This window comes from Palaemon carinicauda, chromosome 22 (assembly GCF_036898095.1).
Source record: "Palaemon carinicauda isolate YSFRI2023 chromosome 22, ASM3689809v2, whole genome shotgun sequence".
NCBI lineage: Eukaryota > Metazoa > Arthropoda > Malacostraca > Decapoda > Palaemonidae > Palaemon > Palaemon carinicauda.
This window is the reverse complement of record NC_090746.1, coordinates 48732160-48749206: the sequence shown is the minus strand read 5'-3', so window position 1 is coordinate 48749206 and position 17047 is coordinate 48732160. Positions and strand designations below refer to the sequence as shown.

Sequence of the window (17047 nt, the reverse complement as noted above, 5' to 3'; positions counted from 1 at the left end):
ATTTTTTTTTCATTCTCATGTTAAATTCGCAACCCTCCCACACACACACACACACACACACACACACACACACACACACACACACACACACATATATATATATATATATATATATATATATATATATATATATATATATATATATATACATATATATATATATATATATATATGAATTAAAGGATGGCTCAGGAGAAAACCAGACACGAATCATTGTCACATTCATTCTTGAACTACGGAATCAAAATGTGACTTTCTTATGCTGTAAGTGTCAACAGCATCTATCCTACGTAGATTCCAACAATAATAATAAAGGTAATTTTATTCCACCATTATTACCCAATAAACAAAGTAATAACCTTTGAATCATGTGTCATATTCATTAACTTATCCCCTTCCACTCTAAACATGACCAAAATCATAAAACTCGTATAGGCCTACCTCTTTTCATCTCCGTCTACTTTCTGGTAACTTACTATTTCTCTCGTTCCTAATAATCCTAATGAGATATTTACAGATAAGAATACTCGTCTCAGTCACTATAGTCCTTTTTTTCATTGAAAGACAATAACCACATTTGATTGACTGAAGTATTTCATTCCCCAACTTCTAACATCTGCTTAATTATATACAAACAAATTCTTAAACCTTATTCCACCCTTGCATGAAAACAATTGCTCACTTCTGTGAATCAACCAATCTATAAATAAACCATATATACATTTTTCCATACTATAAAAAAATCTCTTCCATCCATTATTCTATGCTAAAGAAAACAATGCAAGACATACTGATTCTAAAATTCACTTCCACAGCCTTCATTCTTAATTAAAAAACGTATTAATTCTTTTCCGCCTTCAAGTACAGAATAATCAGTCATTTTGTTAAATTCTTAGTTTTCTCTCACCATTACTATAGCATCTGATGCATAATTCGAATTCCCAGTGCGTTTCCAGTTCTCGGCTTTTCCATTATACTCCTTACAATCTCCAATATTTCGTTCTTTGTAACAATGTGATTTATATGGAGCCATTCGACCTTTTCATAATTCAGATCTGCCTCTTATTTGTCATCAGCATTCCTTGGGAATACTTATTCCACCAAACTAAGATTCAAATTTTCCTTTCTCTCTATTTGAATCGTTTATATTAACTCCCTCTGGTTTTTCTAAGACTTTCTCTTTATAATGGATCTCCATCGAACATTTTAGGAACCACACAATCTTTCTCTCACTTTCTTTGCTATTGAGTAGTAAGATAAGAATCATAACTTTGTTATTGTTATTAATGATTTTCATATATAGGAGGCAATCTTATGGAACTAGACAAAAAGTCTAGTATAAAAAAAAAAAAAAAATCAAAGACGCTGATGATAGGAATGTTTGTTATACCGTTTGTTCGATCATCGAAATTAAGCAACGTTGAATCTGGTCGGTACTCGGAAGGGTGACCACTAAGAAGGTACATATGCTCTCAGCAGGCAGACACCTTGACCATTCATTGTCATGCAGTGTGGAACAACCTCAGTCTATAAACAATAATTGTCGAAAACTAAAAGGGTATCACTATCTTGCGTAAATTTTTTTCATGTGAGAAAAGTCGCGTGGGGAATGAAAAAAAAAAATAGTATAAACATTATCAACATAAAAGATAAACCCATAGTGTGTATATTTATTGCGTCTTACATACCATTTCATTATGTAGAAAGAGTTCGCTGTCGACCTGTTAAACCAAATCGTGTTGATGATAATGCTTTGTGACTTGCATTGGATAATATAAACAATTCCGAGAATGACGTGAAAGCTAATGAATGCAACATACTACAGAATAAGCTGTTATACAGATAACTCAGAGAAAGGTGCAGGATAAAGAAAAAGAAAGTACTCCCATAGGTCCATAAACAAGCTCTCTAAAGCCAATGAATGACCAAATTCATCATCCTGGTGTGTTCCAATGACTGGACCCATTAGTAGTCTCGAGGAAGCTTGCTGCCTGCGATATAACGTCCGGAAGGTCCCCTATCCACCCCCATCCTACATCCTTCCATTACCAAATCTCACCCTCATCCCCCAAACCAAACTTGTTACGACCGGTACCTGGCACGAAATTCAGCCCACGCACATGAGGAGGATGGAGACGTATATTTAAGGTCTTGCATGACGTGTCAGGGGCTGCAGTCCTCCAAAGGATAAGCTCAGAGACAGTAGCCCTAAATCTCTTGTGAGGAGAGGTAGAGGAAGGACAAAATGGCGTCGGTGTTTCAGTGGTTAGTGTCGGCAACTCTGGTTGCCGTTTGTGCCAGTGCACCCCAACAGGTTAGTAATGTTTTTGTCTTAATCATTTTTCCCTATTCCTGATACAGACGCGAGTTCACAAGAAGCAGGGACTTGACTTTTGAGAATCCCCTAATAAACAAATTTAAAAGAATGCCTCTTCCATACTTCCGTTCTACTCTAGAAGCTCTTGAAGTTCTACAAAATTTACAATGCACTTGGAATGATGGATATCTTGAATTTTTAAACCTCATAATTTCACGAGATTTAGTTTAGGATGATTTTTTTATAATAGTATCGTAACCAGTTTAAAGGAATACAGAATACAGACAATAATATTGTATGGAGCCACCTACGGGTAAAGTGACCAGACTAGTTTAAAAGGTATAGGTATTTATAAATTTAATGAATGCAGTAAAAAAAAGAGGATGTTAGCAATTTATTGAATCGTAAGAACAGCTTGCAAAAGGATCTGCTAGAAATGATGGATGACTGATGAAGACACAATTGGCCTCCTGATTGTACGTGATCATATTGCTTCCTTTGACAGTTGTGCATGAACAGCTACTCAATGATTTAAGATCTATTGGTGTTGAAGATGAAGCTTTTGAGTATCTAAAAGATTACTTAGTTGACAGAAATTACTATGTACGAATTGGCAACATTTATTCATCATACGGGCCATTAAGCAGAGGGGTACCCCAGGGAAGTATACTAGTTCCAATCTTATTTTGTACCTATACTATTGGTCTATCAAAAGTACTTACAGAGACATGAAGTGAAGATCAAGCTGTTTGGAGATGATACTTAGTATTACTTTTCCATAAATGACTTAGATGATTCAGCTGAGAATTTAAGACACGCTCTTACTATTGTTAGGGAATGAATGACAATCAAACAACTCTAACTAAATTAAAATACAAGTGAAGTTATGATGATAGGAAAGCAAAATCGATTTAAGAACCCTAGGTGGCATCCAAAATGTATCAATGACAAATTGGTTCCAATATCTAGTGGAGTTTGTGATCTAGGTGTATCACTGGAATGTAATGTAGTAAGAATCAATGGATATCACGTTAGAAACATTGTTTTTGTTATGAAATATCTGCGGCAATGTTCTGTAAAGAAAATTACTATTAATTATGCTATTACCAGGGTTGACCCTTGTAACTCTATTTGTCTCAATTTACTTAAAGTGCTACTAAGAGGTTATAAAACATAATTAACAGAGGAGCAAGATTAATATAAGGTATCCAAAGCCGAGAAAGGATTATCCCTGTACTGATGGAATTACTCTGGAAAAAAAAGTCTTAACGCAGAGGATACTAATGCGGAGAGACCTCTAGGGAGAGCATTCCGGATTCAGGAAGAGTTTTTTCTTAGAAAGATTAATCAAATCCTCTGGCTATTCCTGGTGTTTGTAACTTACATTCAGTAACCTGTTATTCAGTTTTTCTTTTAAAGACTAAGCTACACCAGTGTTTTCCTTTCCCCTGACGGTTATCTGTAAAACCTCTATTACTTATTGGGTTCTTCTACCATGAAATATAAAGTGGATACACAAGAGAGGGATAAGACAAGGATAGTTTTGCTAGTAGACCACGCATAATACTTGAATAACGCTAAGCTCTTGCTGTCAAAGGGAACTACTGTATATAGCTAGTAATTATAATTGTATTTTTTTTTTAATGACTAATCCTCAAAATTTGAACCCTTCTCTAAATCTGGGCCAACATTCCGATAATATTAACAAGAAAATTATAAAAAAGAAAACTTAGATTAAAGAAAAACACACACTAGAGCTCTCATTCAGATAGCTAAGACCAGTGATGATATTACAAGAGACGTTATAGTCTTGGAATGTGACTGTAAACCTCTGGCATGTTGAAATAAAATTTGAATTGCATACTACAGTATATCCCTCTCACAGGTTGACTTCTTCAACGGCGATACGTTGAGGAGCAGTAGCGCTAACCCCAACTTCGGAACCTTCACAACTGCTAGTAGCAACCCTCGATTTGGCCCCCTCAGCCCCTCCGGCAGCACCCCTCAATTTGGAACCTTCAGCACCGCCAGCAGCATTCCCCCGTTCGGCGCCTTCAGCACCCCCGGTAGCAACCCTCAGTTCGGCGCCCTAAGTACCAGCAGCGCCAGCCCTCCTTTCAGTCCCTTCAGCACCGCCATTAGCAACCCCCAATTCGGCGCCTTCAGAACGACGAGCAGCAGCCCTCAGTTCAGCACCTTCAGCACCGCCAATAGTGATCCTCGTTTTGGTACCTTTAGCACAGACAACCCTCAGGTCGGCACCTTTGGCTTCACTGATGGTCTCCCAACAGACACAACTTTCCCCTTCGAATTCTCGACAGTGTCACCTACCTTTGAGCCAACAGATTTCAACGGAGTCGGTTTCACCGAATCCTTCAACAACGCCCCCATTGGAGGATCTTGCAGAGTTCATTTCGTCAGTGACGACGAGGTTCAATGGTCCTCACCCAATTTCGGAAGAAGGGAATACCCAAACAACGCACGTTGCAAGCTCTCTCTGTCCTCCGTAAGTACTCACAATTTCTGTATTAACTTATTGCAAGTATATGCCACTTACGAAAATTCTTAAAGCTTGTTCTAATGATTAGTAGCTCATGTTACGTAACATGCAACAGTTTCACATCACTCTCCAGACATGAAATAGTTCGATATAAGTTCTATACATCAATAATAGTATTCTTAGAAAGATTTATATTATAATTTTCTAATAATCCAATATTCTTTGAACTCCCATAATCTTGATTTTGACATCCCGCAGAGAGCACCAGGGTATGCTACATTTGAATTCAGTAATCAAGGCTATGACATCAAATCCGGTGACTTCATTGACTTCAACCAGCCTATCCGTATGGCCAAGCTTGGTAGAATGTGAGTAAATTTTACAAATAAACTAACATACATAAATTTGTGCGTATAGTACCATCAGACATCAATTTTAGATAACTATGCCTAAATAAAACTTGTTTTCAAGTCTTTAAAACGAGGATGAAACTTTGAATTTACAGTTTCCATCTCTCTACTTTTCACGTGATCTGTCTTTAGGTAAAACTTTATTTGAATTTATATTTGATTATACATTATCAAGTGACTTCAATGCATATACAGTATAAAGAATACATCAATCTTCAGTACGGCTTTCTTTAAAGATTTTATAATTCAATGGAATTTGACATTGCAAGACAAAAATGTAATCTTTCCTCTTCGTACAATTATTTTTTTTCATAACTTTTTAATGACTTTCAAAAGTAAACGCATATTTGTCGAAACGTTTCCCTAAAGTGGAACTGGGATTTGTTCTATTATGAAAATAATCATAGTTATCAAATAGTTGTGAACGTTTTTTTTTCTTTTTCAATTTAAAAACGCTGCACTGTTCTTATTATTCTCTTTCTTGTACTGAGTTGACCACAGCTTACAATACTTGATTAGGTTTAATTCACGAAATGGTTTCAGGTTTTTTCCAGATGTTCAAAGTGTACATCAAATATTATCGTTTAACTAAAGATCAAAGGCAAATAATATAGTTTAACTGCGACAAGCAACAGAATTATGCACTGAGAGAGGAACAATTAAGTATAAAGAAAAGCATTTGCATATTAACAAAAATACAGTATTTCTTATGCCAACATTGCCTCAAGATCAAACCATTTAAAACAGAGCAACTTTAGTACAAAGATGAATGTGTAATGATTTTCATGGTACATTAAATTCATGAAAAATAACCGTGTACGAATAATGAAAATAGCTTGCAATGTGCAAAATTGATTAAATGTCTGCTTTTCTTTTTGCAATCTTCTTTGATTATTTCATGTATCCCATTGCTATTAACCCTATTACTATCATTAACAGTTGGGATGGATTTGCCTCGCCCAATACCGTCTTCGGAGGAGATCTGCCAACCTTCAACTTCGACGCTGAATTTAGGAGCGATAGTGCAGGTACCGGTGCAGGGTTCAACGTTACTATCAGCAGAAAGACTACTAATTGCCATAAGGTAAGAATTCTCTCTCTCTCTCTCTCTCTCTCTCTCTCTCTCTCTCTCTCTCTCTCTCTCTCTCTCTCTCTCTCTCTCTCTCTGCCTAATCCATGTCGGAATATTTGTTGTTTTATCATTTCATTATTTTGTCGTCTTCAGACTCCATTTTTTTTTGTGATTGGATGCTAGTAAAACTGTTACTTCAGTTTTAAAGTATAAATTTTAACATATTTGCTTTATTTGTTTTATCTGGTTGACTTCGGTAGATAAAAATCTTATGAAATATGTAAAAGAAATAACAGTAATAGTAACTTTAGTGGTAGTAAAAGCAAAGTATATATTATTCTACAAAATCTCATCTAGTTCCTTTAATAAATTTGTACAGATAGTCAACAGAGGCGGTACTCAAACTTCTGGTACTCTAGAAGCTCCCACAGAAGGCAACTTTGGCAGTGGTTTCCAGACAAAGCGTTCCTGTGAATGGTGGATCAGAGTAAGTAGCATTCTTATAGACTCATATTTCCTCTCCTGGGAACTGTGATATATCTACGATATATTGATTTTATAGAAATGAGTAATTATCGTTTCTGAATTGCTTTTATCATTTTTATCTATTACCATTTTCAGGCTCCAGAGGGGAAACGCATCCAGCTGCAGATCCTTAACTTGAGGGTAACTTCCTCCGTCTACAGCGAGTATGACGAAAATGGCGTCGTTATTGTTGATAAACTGGGTGACAAGTACTATCCCGAGTTGACCAGTTTGGACTTCGTTGGTACATCACTTCCGGATCCAATAAAATCCATCGGAAATCGGATGAATGTCATATTCTACTCTGGGACATTGACTGACACCTTCCGAGCTCGCTGGACCGTAGTGTAAGCTTATGAGAAGCGCTTTCAGGTGTTCAAGGAATGTTTTATATAACCTGGTTCCTGAGCCTTAGATAATGAGTGTAAACACTGTTGTTCAAGGAATTTATTATAATGAAATGAATACTAATTTTAAAAACATTTACTTTGGGTAAATGGAGATTTACTATCGGGAATAAAAGAAACTCTTATATTGTCTCAAAATGGATTTCTGGAAAATCAGTTATCTTTGATTATGAAGTTCCTGGTAGTTTGTATTTCACTTTATGTAATAAGTAAGATCGAGATTCTACAAAGTTTATTTAAAGTTAGTAGTAGGATCTATTCTATTTTTAGAGGAGACTAATCACCAAAGAATGCAGACTCATATTCACTACGAAATAATTTCGACAAAGATAAGTTCCAGTGATTAATTTCTCAAGATTTTAATCATTCTTTTTTATCAGTCGATGTTCGATGACATTTTTCTTACTTGCGATGAGTTATTTTCATCGCTGTATTGTAACAACTAATACTTTATAACTAATTACCTTTCTCATATTAAGAAATATATGTTTTCTTTCCATATGGAATATTTTATTACATAGTAACATCTTATTCATTATTTTCATAAGTGTTTATATTTGGTTATTGAAAAAACATTGAATATTTTTCAATTCAGTAGGAGGCATAACTGTCAGGATATGCATATGTGATATTTAATCCTAAAGTTGTATCTTGATATCTTTCTTATTTTGATAAAGTACCATATATATATTTTTAACGATTTAATGGTGAATAAATTTGCCTGTCCATTAACTAGAATTTGTCCTGTATACCAGGAAGGTAATATAGGTTAAAAGAAAACACAAACTCCGTGAGGTATATCCTTTGTAAGTTGGCTGATTGACTGATTTAAGGTTCTCTGGTGTAGTGACATTAATTGCCGATGGAATAACTAAAGTGCCCAAGGACGGTAGTCTATAGGAATTGATTGCAAAATTGAAAAACAAATTTCGCCTTTACATAGTTCTCGAAGGTAACTGAAAATGTTATACATTATACTTTAATTAATTTACTTAGCAACCTGCAGCCACTGGAATATCACTAAGGTATCAATCGTAAAAGAAACACTTGGCACATTAAAACCACGAAAATAGTAAGTCTACTTATTGTTTGAAATAGACGTGCAATCTAAACAGTAATTCTATTAAATGATATCACTTTGAAATGAAGTGAAATTACTCATACAAACGTATATAGAAAAGACTAAATCATCGATTGGATACATAAATTTGAGATATATGCCCCTACACTGGGCCAGAGTATGTCCTTCTGCGCTAAATAGTTAAATCTAGGTGGGAAAATATTCCCGCTGAAATATATTGATGCATGGAAACATGATAAGCTAAAATAATCAATAAAAATTGCAAGAGAACCGACCGTAAGCCATCGAAATGTCCCTATCTCGTAAGTAAGGGATATTTCAATAATAGTTGAATATATATATATATATATATATATATATATATATATATATATATATATACATATATATATATATATATATATATATATATATATATATATATATATATATATATATATTTATATATATATTGCAGTTAATGTAAGGAAACGTTAGCAGCATTTGATTAATCATTAAAAGTTAAATATGACAAAAAAGATTATTGGTAAATGGTAATGCGAATGGCTAGCATCTTTTAGGGACAAAAAATGGGGCATAAGGGCATGAACCTCATTCTTGCACACAAAACGCACGCACACACAAACACACACACACATATATATATGTATATGTATAAATTTATATATATGTATATGTATATATATATATATATATATATATATATATGCACACACACACACACACACACACATATATATATATATATATATATATATATATATATATATATATACATACATACATACATATACTAAGGCACTTCCCCCAATTTTGGGGGTTAGCCGACATCAACAAATGAAACAAAACCAAAAGGGGACCTCTACTCTACGTTCCTCCCAGCCTGACAAGGGACTCAACCGAGTTCAGCTGGTACTGCTAGGGTGCCACAGCCCACCCTCCCCAGTTATCCACCACAGATGAAGCTTCATAATGCTGAATCCCCTACTGCCGCTACCTCCGCGGTCATCTAAGGCACCGGAGGAAGCTGCAGGGCCTACCGGAACTGCATCACAATCGCTCGGCATTCATTCCTATTTCTAGCACGCTCTCTTGCCTCTCTCACATCTATCCTCCTATCACCCAGAGCTTCCTTCACTCCATCCATCCACCCAAACCTTGGCCTTCCTCTTGTACTTCTCTCATCAACTCTTGCATTCATCACCTTCTTTAGCAGACAGCCATTTTCCATTCTCTCAACATGGCCAAACAAACCTCAACACATTCATATCCACTCTAGCTGCTAACTCATTTCTTATATATCTATCTATCTATCTATCTATGTATATATATATATATATATATATATATATATATATATATATATACATATATACATATATATATATATATATATATATATATATATATATATATATATATATATATATATATATATATATATGTGTGTGTGTGTGTAAGATTTTAAAACTGAGAAAAAGGTAACTGTATCGACATCTTAAGAATATGAAAAAAAGCGTGCTTAGAATTCTACAACAACAAACATTGAAAAAGAATAACTAAATTACCTGCGTAATGAGTAAATTGTAATACTGAATTACTCACTCTCACTGCATTATGATCGATTATGGATATGACAAATCAGATACATATTAGAGAGAGAGAGAGAGAGAGAGAGAGAGAGAGAGAGAGAGAGAGAGATGTAGAAAATCGGTGGACATGATAGTAATGAGATTACGGATTAAATTAATTGCCCTTGATTTAGTCTTATAATCTGAAAAAAAGGGACGAATAGCATTGGCCTAACAGTTGCCATAAAGAAAAGAATGTATGAGATCTAAACAATACAGCCAACTCATTGGTGGCAGATTCAGTTTAAACATCAACGTGGATACCTAAATATTGATGGCTGTTTCATTCGATTTCATAGAATATAACCTAGAAACTGTGTTGAAGAGATAGTCAGCAGATAGAGAGGGAATACTCTATTGGCATTAAATTCAGCTACGTTAAAGGAAAACTCATAATTTCAAAGTTATCAGTTAAAGACAATGCAATTCTAGATTGAATATCATCAACAAAAGAAGGCTGGAAGATAAATGAAAAATATGTACGGTTGAATCATCGACAAAAGCACGGGAAGAGGTAGGTATGAGAAGACTGTTGATAAAGAGAAGGAATGCTATTGAAAACTAAAGTTTGGCACATATTGCGCTGTCAATAAAATGCACAAAGTAATTAAGAATTAGGCTGAAGGAAAGTTTACATAGAAAGAAGTGAACTTGAAGCCACTGTCGGATATATTAGTTATAAGCTGTCATGTCGAACTCAAAAGACCTTGGAATGTCGTGAATCACCACAAACATTCTCCGAAGTCTCATGGAAAAGATGACCGAACATCAATGAGACAGGAAAGAATTCACCATTATATCCTATCAAACAGAGGTTATTTTGATCCGAAGAGTTGTATTCGCATCATTCAAGAAAGTAAGAGTCGAGAACGGTCATGCCTCTAAGCCCTAAGGGATAAGTTGAAGCAACGCAACAACAACCATAGCAACAACAACAACAACTAATAATAATAATAATAATAATAATAATAATGATAATAATAATAATAATTATAATTATAATAATAATAATAATAATGATATTGTCGTATGTAGATCTACAGTACGTACACTATGTTGGTGTGTACGTAGATCCATTCTGCATTTGAGAATAGGCTACAAGGTCACGCGAAGTTGATGAGGTAATTGAATAATCATGACAAAATCATGGACCTTACTTACCGTACAGAGTAACTACGTAGTATGGACATTGTTCTCTTAATGATTTAACACAGGTTTAATTTTACGAAATTATCTTATAAATGAGAAATCGGGCTACTTATTATTTCTTATAAATAAAATCAGTTTACTTGTGAGTGATTATTATAGAATCTAAAAAAAGGTATTTGGAATCTGCTGTAAGACAACTTAGGAGTAATTCACCAAATTCAAACAGGAGTAAATACTTCCAATGTTCGAAAAAATATATAACTTTTTTTTTTATTGAAATAGCTTATTAATAACAAAAAACATTTCTGCCAACAGCTACCAGTCCTGACATGTTCAACATTTGCAGTTGACAGTGGTTATATATTCATTAAAAGTATATAACATCATGTACTGACGTACCAATTATTTTGATACGACTCTTGATATACATAAAGCTGTCATTTCTGCTGATTGTATCAGTTTGTACGGTCCCATGTTGCAATCTATAAGTTATGTTTATTGAAGACATGACAATCTGTACTGTAGCCTAAACTGGCTCGCTTGTTTGGCAGTTATGACATTGATAAAGTTTGCACGCAAACGGTAAATATTATGATATAGTGCAATAATCTATAATGAAAAATTATTCTAATTACTTTCTATTTCGTCAAAGAACTCGTGAATGGGGGTGGGAAATTCACCTTCCTGTGGAACACTTTAAAGGCTTCAAGCATTATTATCGTACATCCTCCAAGTTAGCAGTAGTGAGTGGTTACTACAAAACTTGAAAAAGAATTTCGAATATCAAAAACATTTGTATCATGTATTTTGATAGTAAACAAAACTAAAACCCTGACGTAATTATGTTGTCTCCGCTGATTACATCAATCTTACTAGTTTTACATAACAAACCGTAGTCAATAGCCTATAGCATGTAGGTTGCACTTTAGCTCCCTTAGATTTTGACAATTTTGACTTGTATTAATGCGTATGCAACGAGTAAATAATTAGACATTACTAAATTAATTATGACTGCTAGGTTAGGTTGAATATTTTTGCCAATTTTCAAATAGGATACAATAAATTTCGAGTTCACAGTTCAGAGGTTTTTCTGCCGGCGGCCGCTATAGAGTCGTTGTACATTTTCTAGCGTTTGCAAGTCGATGATATTTACACAAATATAACGGATTTAGATAAAATATGATCATGTTACTTTGGGTGATTTCGTTATTTGTAATATTTTTATATTACAATCCGTCAAAATAATGTTTCTTTCAAAACGACGGTCAGGTAAAATGCTGTACAGAATGGCTACCTAGAAGTTTGATAAAAATTGCATTGTATGTTAGGCTATAGGAGCAATGAATATTGAAATATCATAAAATCAGTAATAATAATGATATTAGTTATATGTATTATAGGCTATACATTTTATTTTTTGATTGGGAATGAAAGTAACACATTGTAGTTCCCTCTCTGCCACCGGCAGCTAAACATGTTACCGTACATCTTCCAGCGGTTTTATCAGCCAGTGGCTATTAAAGACCCTTAAAATGGTGGGAAATCGCTGAAAGATATGCAAATTAATCTCAAAGATAAAGAAAATATAATTATTTTTTAGTTTCCTAAATCATTATGAAAACTTCAGACTTCAGACTGTAGTCTTCAGTCTGAGGTTTTTATTTATACCAATTATTTCGATAAGTTACCCAAATATTTATTATTCTATGAAAATGAAACATTTTCTTTACGTATTTATGGGTAACTCTAAGATGTGTTACAATCCCAGTTTATTTCCGATATTGATTATTTTATCCTCATTACCATTCGATAAATTTAAATCACACAGTTATGTTTTATAAAAGAGTATATAAACATATAAGCCACAACCTTTACAATTAAATAGGGTGGATATGGATTTCCATATGTACATGCATATTCGTCTATTTCAAGCGAATTTAGGATCCGTTATACCGGAAATCAGTCCATTTTGGGGCAGTGGCATTGGTATTATTGTTGATGTCCAAAACCTATTAATTGCTGATCAAAAGTTATTAAAATCTTCTGAAACATGAGAAAATACGTATGTAAGGCCATATTTCTGCAGAGAAACACGCAGGGATTACACGCTAACTCAAGGTTTCCCCCCTTAATCTAACTTAGACAATGTCCTTACTTTTGGGGAAGGGGAAGAGGGTTTATAAACTTCTTTCTTTACAAGATTGTCCCTATCTGGGGTTGTTGTAATGGTTCTTCAACATATTTCTCCATTTCCTTTGGTCCAGTGCACCTTCCTCGCTCAATCCCAACTACCTTATATCTCTTTTCACGCAGTCAATTCATCGCAATTTTGGTCTACCTAACCTTCTCCAACCAGGTAGTCCCATATCCATCATCTTCCTTATCGGATGGTCTTCCGCTTGTCTCTTTATATGTTCATACCATCTCAGTCTACTTTCTCTAACCTTGGTTGAAGCTGGTGGTATGTTGAGAGTGCCTCTAACATGTTCGTTCTTATGGTAATGTAAATATCAACCACAAATGGAATTTAATATTGAATTCTACCTTAGGAATATATATCTAATGGATAAATGCTTCTGGCTTGGCTCGAACCTATGCCTCTGAGTCAAAATGATGCCAGCAGTAGACTATATCAAATGAGCTAACAAGAGAGATAGAAGTCCACTGTACACTAAATATTCCAGGTGAATTCAGGAATCTGTTCTTAAACTCGAAATCCTTTTGGTGATGGGCTACTAAATCGTGAATCTGTTCTTAGATTTGAAATCAACCCACCTCCACCGTGATATTGATTAATTAGTTTGCAACACGTGGCTATTCATAATGCACACATGTCAACCCTGCCTGAAACATTTGCTGGAGATTATTAAAGAAAAATGCTGGAAATTGAAAAAAAAAAAAAGAAAAAAGAAAAAATTCCGGAAATTCATAAACCCAAGGCAGAATGTCATATTTTTATCAAATTTATCCAATAATTCTCAACATATTGCATTTTATCTATTCACTAAGAACATAGATGCACAATTTCATGAATAAACACACTAAAATTAAAGAAAAATACTTAGTTATAGCCTTATGACAAAATAGCCATGTTTATAACCTGTTGTACATAAAATTGTATTTTATGTGGATGGCAGAATATGACAGAGTGATATAATTTTTAAACTTTAGTGTACTCGGTTATATGCACATGTTGCTGAATTGGCTTTCACAAGTAATTCCCTATTTGGTTTATAGGTTACTTATAACAGCGCTTATGGGCAAACTCGTTCGTTTTACTGACAATATGGGATTCTAGTATCCCTTCAACATTAAAATTGGCTCTCTGAGAGGTGAAGTTCTTATTGACAACACCTGAACACTGAAGAGTTGTGTTCAATATTAAGATTGCCTCTCTGAGAGGTAAAGTTCTTATTGACAACACTGAACATTAAACATTTGTGTTCAATATTAAGATTAGCTCTCTCAGAGGTGAAGTTCTTATTGACAACACTGAACACTAAACAGTTGTATTCAAAATTAACATTGGCTCTCTGAGAGGCGAAGTTCTTATTAACAACACTGAAGAGTTATTATTGTTATTACTAGTTGAAAAAGCAGGATGCTATAAGCCCAGGGGCTCCAACAGGGAAACTAGCCCAGTGAGGAAAGGATACAAAGAAATATTAAATATTTTAAGAACAGTAACAACATTAAAATAAATATTTCCCATATAAACTATAAAAAAAAATTTGAATAAAACAAGAGGAAGAGGAATAAGATAGAATAGTGTGCCTGAGTGTACCCTCAAGCAAGAAAACTCTAACCCAAGACAGTGGAAGACCATGGTACAGAGGCTATGGCACTACACAAGACTAGAGAACAATAGTTTGATATTGGAGTGTCCTTCTCCTAGAAGAGCTGCTTACCATAGCTAAAGAGTCTCTTCTACCCTTACCAAAAGAGGAAAGTGGCCACTGAACAATTATAGTGCAGTAGTTAACCCCTTGGGTGAAGAAGAATTGTTTAGTAATCTCAGTGTTGTCAGGTGTATGAGGACAGAGGAGAATCTGTTAAGAATAGGCCAGACTATTCGGTGTATGTGTAGGCAAAGGGAAAATGAACCGTAACCGGAGAGAAGGATCTAATGTTTTACTGTCTGGCCAGTCAAAGGACCCAATAACTTTCTACGGGTAGTATCTCGATGGGTGGCTGGTGCCCTGACCAACCTACTACATATAATTGTTCCAATGGATATAAAGCATACAGGACCTCTGCCCTTATCACCTAGAAGTAAAATAGAAAACATGAATTACATTTTCACCTATTTTTTCCATTTCAATATGATTTCCTTCCTTCTTTTTATATGACAGTGGATTACAACGACACTGTCTTTATTTCAGCCTAAATAAAAACTGCAAGGGAAAAGAAGAAATATGACGAACACTATTATGTTGTATAAATCTTTCCCTATCTCTTCTTCCTTCCTTCCATTTCTTTTTATTATTGTTTTAATTCAATTTACTTTCATATTTTTTAACAATTCATTTTAGTCTAGGATATTTTTATTCTTTACCTTCTCCGATCATTAGGTAAACAGTTTGTTCACATCGAAGGAGTAAGCTCTGAAATCAGACACTATCCTCGAGCTAGATCACCTCATCCCATACCTCCCGCCATCCCACATCATACACAGTCCCTTTATTGCTGATAATATAGTTGTGTTGAATATTTTCATTAAAATATTCCATGAAATATTTATATCCACTGAAAGATAAGTATTAGTGACAATTACGAACTTGAAAAAATAAATTGTGGGAGAATTTATTTAAATGCGGGAGAACCAAGTACCAATACGGAATGTGGGAGACATATTCAAAATGAGGGACACTCCCACAAGATGCGTGAATGTTGTTAGGTCTATAATGACTACTTGTCACTTACGCGACTTTAATAGATGCAAATATCAACCACAAATGGAATTTGATATCGAATTCTACCTTGAGAATGCATATGGATTGGATTTTTTTTTTCTTTTTATGAAAAATGTTTCTGGCTGGCCAAGGACTCGAACCTATGCCTCTGAGTCGAAACATTGCCAGATGTAGACTATACCAAACGAAGGTATCAAGAGAAACGTGAGTCTATCTCAAGTTCACTATACATATTTAAGTCGATTTCAGGAATCTGCTCTTAGACTCGAAATCATGGTGGAGATGGGATACTTTACATCAGAACATGGCCTCCAGTGGTTGGCAGGAAAACGTTCCTATAACAAACACAAAATGATGTCGAAGCTATTTTTTCATTTTATTTCAGGAACAATGGTACTATATGTATCTATACCTAAACCAATATCTAATAACAATTATTATAAGCTTGTAACTGATATGCATCAAATGGTTTTGTTTACGCAAGTCAAAAACATTCCCATCAATTACCAAATGCGAAGAAACACACCAAGAGTAATTGTGTATCTTTTCGATGTAAATATTTCCAGCTACCTTTCTGCATGAGAGAAGTGACTTTATGTCAGATTTATGCGTAAATAAACTAGTTCCTACCAGTCAACATTTCTATACTAATCCTTTCACAACACACAGCACAGAGACCTGGTTATTTAGGGAACAAACAAACTTCCGGTAGAAGAAAATAGCGTCATTGTCATGAAAAGCTGTCACTGTACTCAAGTTTCTACCCGATGACATCTCTGAACAAATAATCGAGTTGTTAGCCAAGTCAGACACCCCCATCACATGCAAAACTCTACAAACCCAACTAAGGTCATCCTTCAGGAAATCCTCGTCAATATGGGCGCACACAAATCGTATGCCCCAGCCATCCTGAATGAACGATTAGACCTAATCCCCAACTCCCTCCATGTGTCTATTGCAAATGGTGCCCCATTAAAGATTCATGGAACCAGAAAGATTGAATTAATGTTCGACGGCAAACCATTTATCATTGGAGACATTA

The 17047-nt window shown here is 34.7% G+C and overlaps 1 protein-coding gene across 1 annotated transcript; it reads left to right on the top strand.

Annotated features, from left to right (window-relative positions):
* Nucleotides 1-2156: 2156 nt before the first annotated feature.
* LOC137616429 (cubilin-like) lies at nucleotides 2157-7732 on the top strand. The gene is made up of 6 exons (XM_068346175.1): nucleotides 2157-2314; nucleotides 4203-4823; nucleotides 5076-5185; nucleotides 6167-6311; nucleotides 6679-6786; nucleotides 6921-7732. Exons 1-6 carry the CDS (start codon nucleotides 2246-2248, stop codon nucleotides 7173-7175), a joined length of 1308 nt encoding a protein of 435 aa, XP_068202276.1. The 5' UTR covers nucleotides 2157-2245; the 3' UTR covers nucleotides 7176-7732.
* The last annotated feature ends 9315 nt before the right edge of the window (nucleotides 7733-17047 follow it).

Coding starts and splice junctions, on each gene's coding strand:
- LOC137616429 (XM_068346175.1), top strand. CDS start 2,246: ATGGCGTCGGTGTTTCAGTGGTTAGTGTCGGCAACTCTGGTTGCCGTT. Junction 4,824..5,075: donor GCAAGCTCTCTCTGTCCTCC/GTAAGTACTCAC, acceptor GACATCCCGCAG/AGAGCACCAGGGTATGCTAC. Junction 6,787..6,920: donor CCTGTGAATGGTGGATCAGA/GTAAGTAGCATT, acceptor TACCATTTTCAG/GCTCCAGAGGGGAAACGCAT.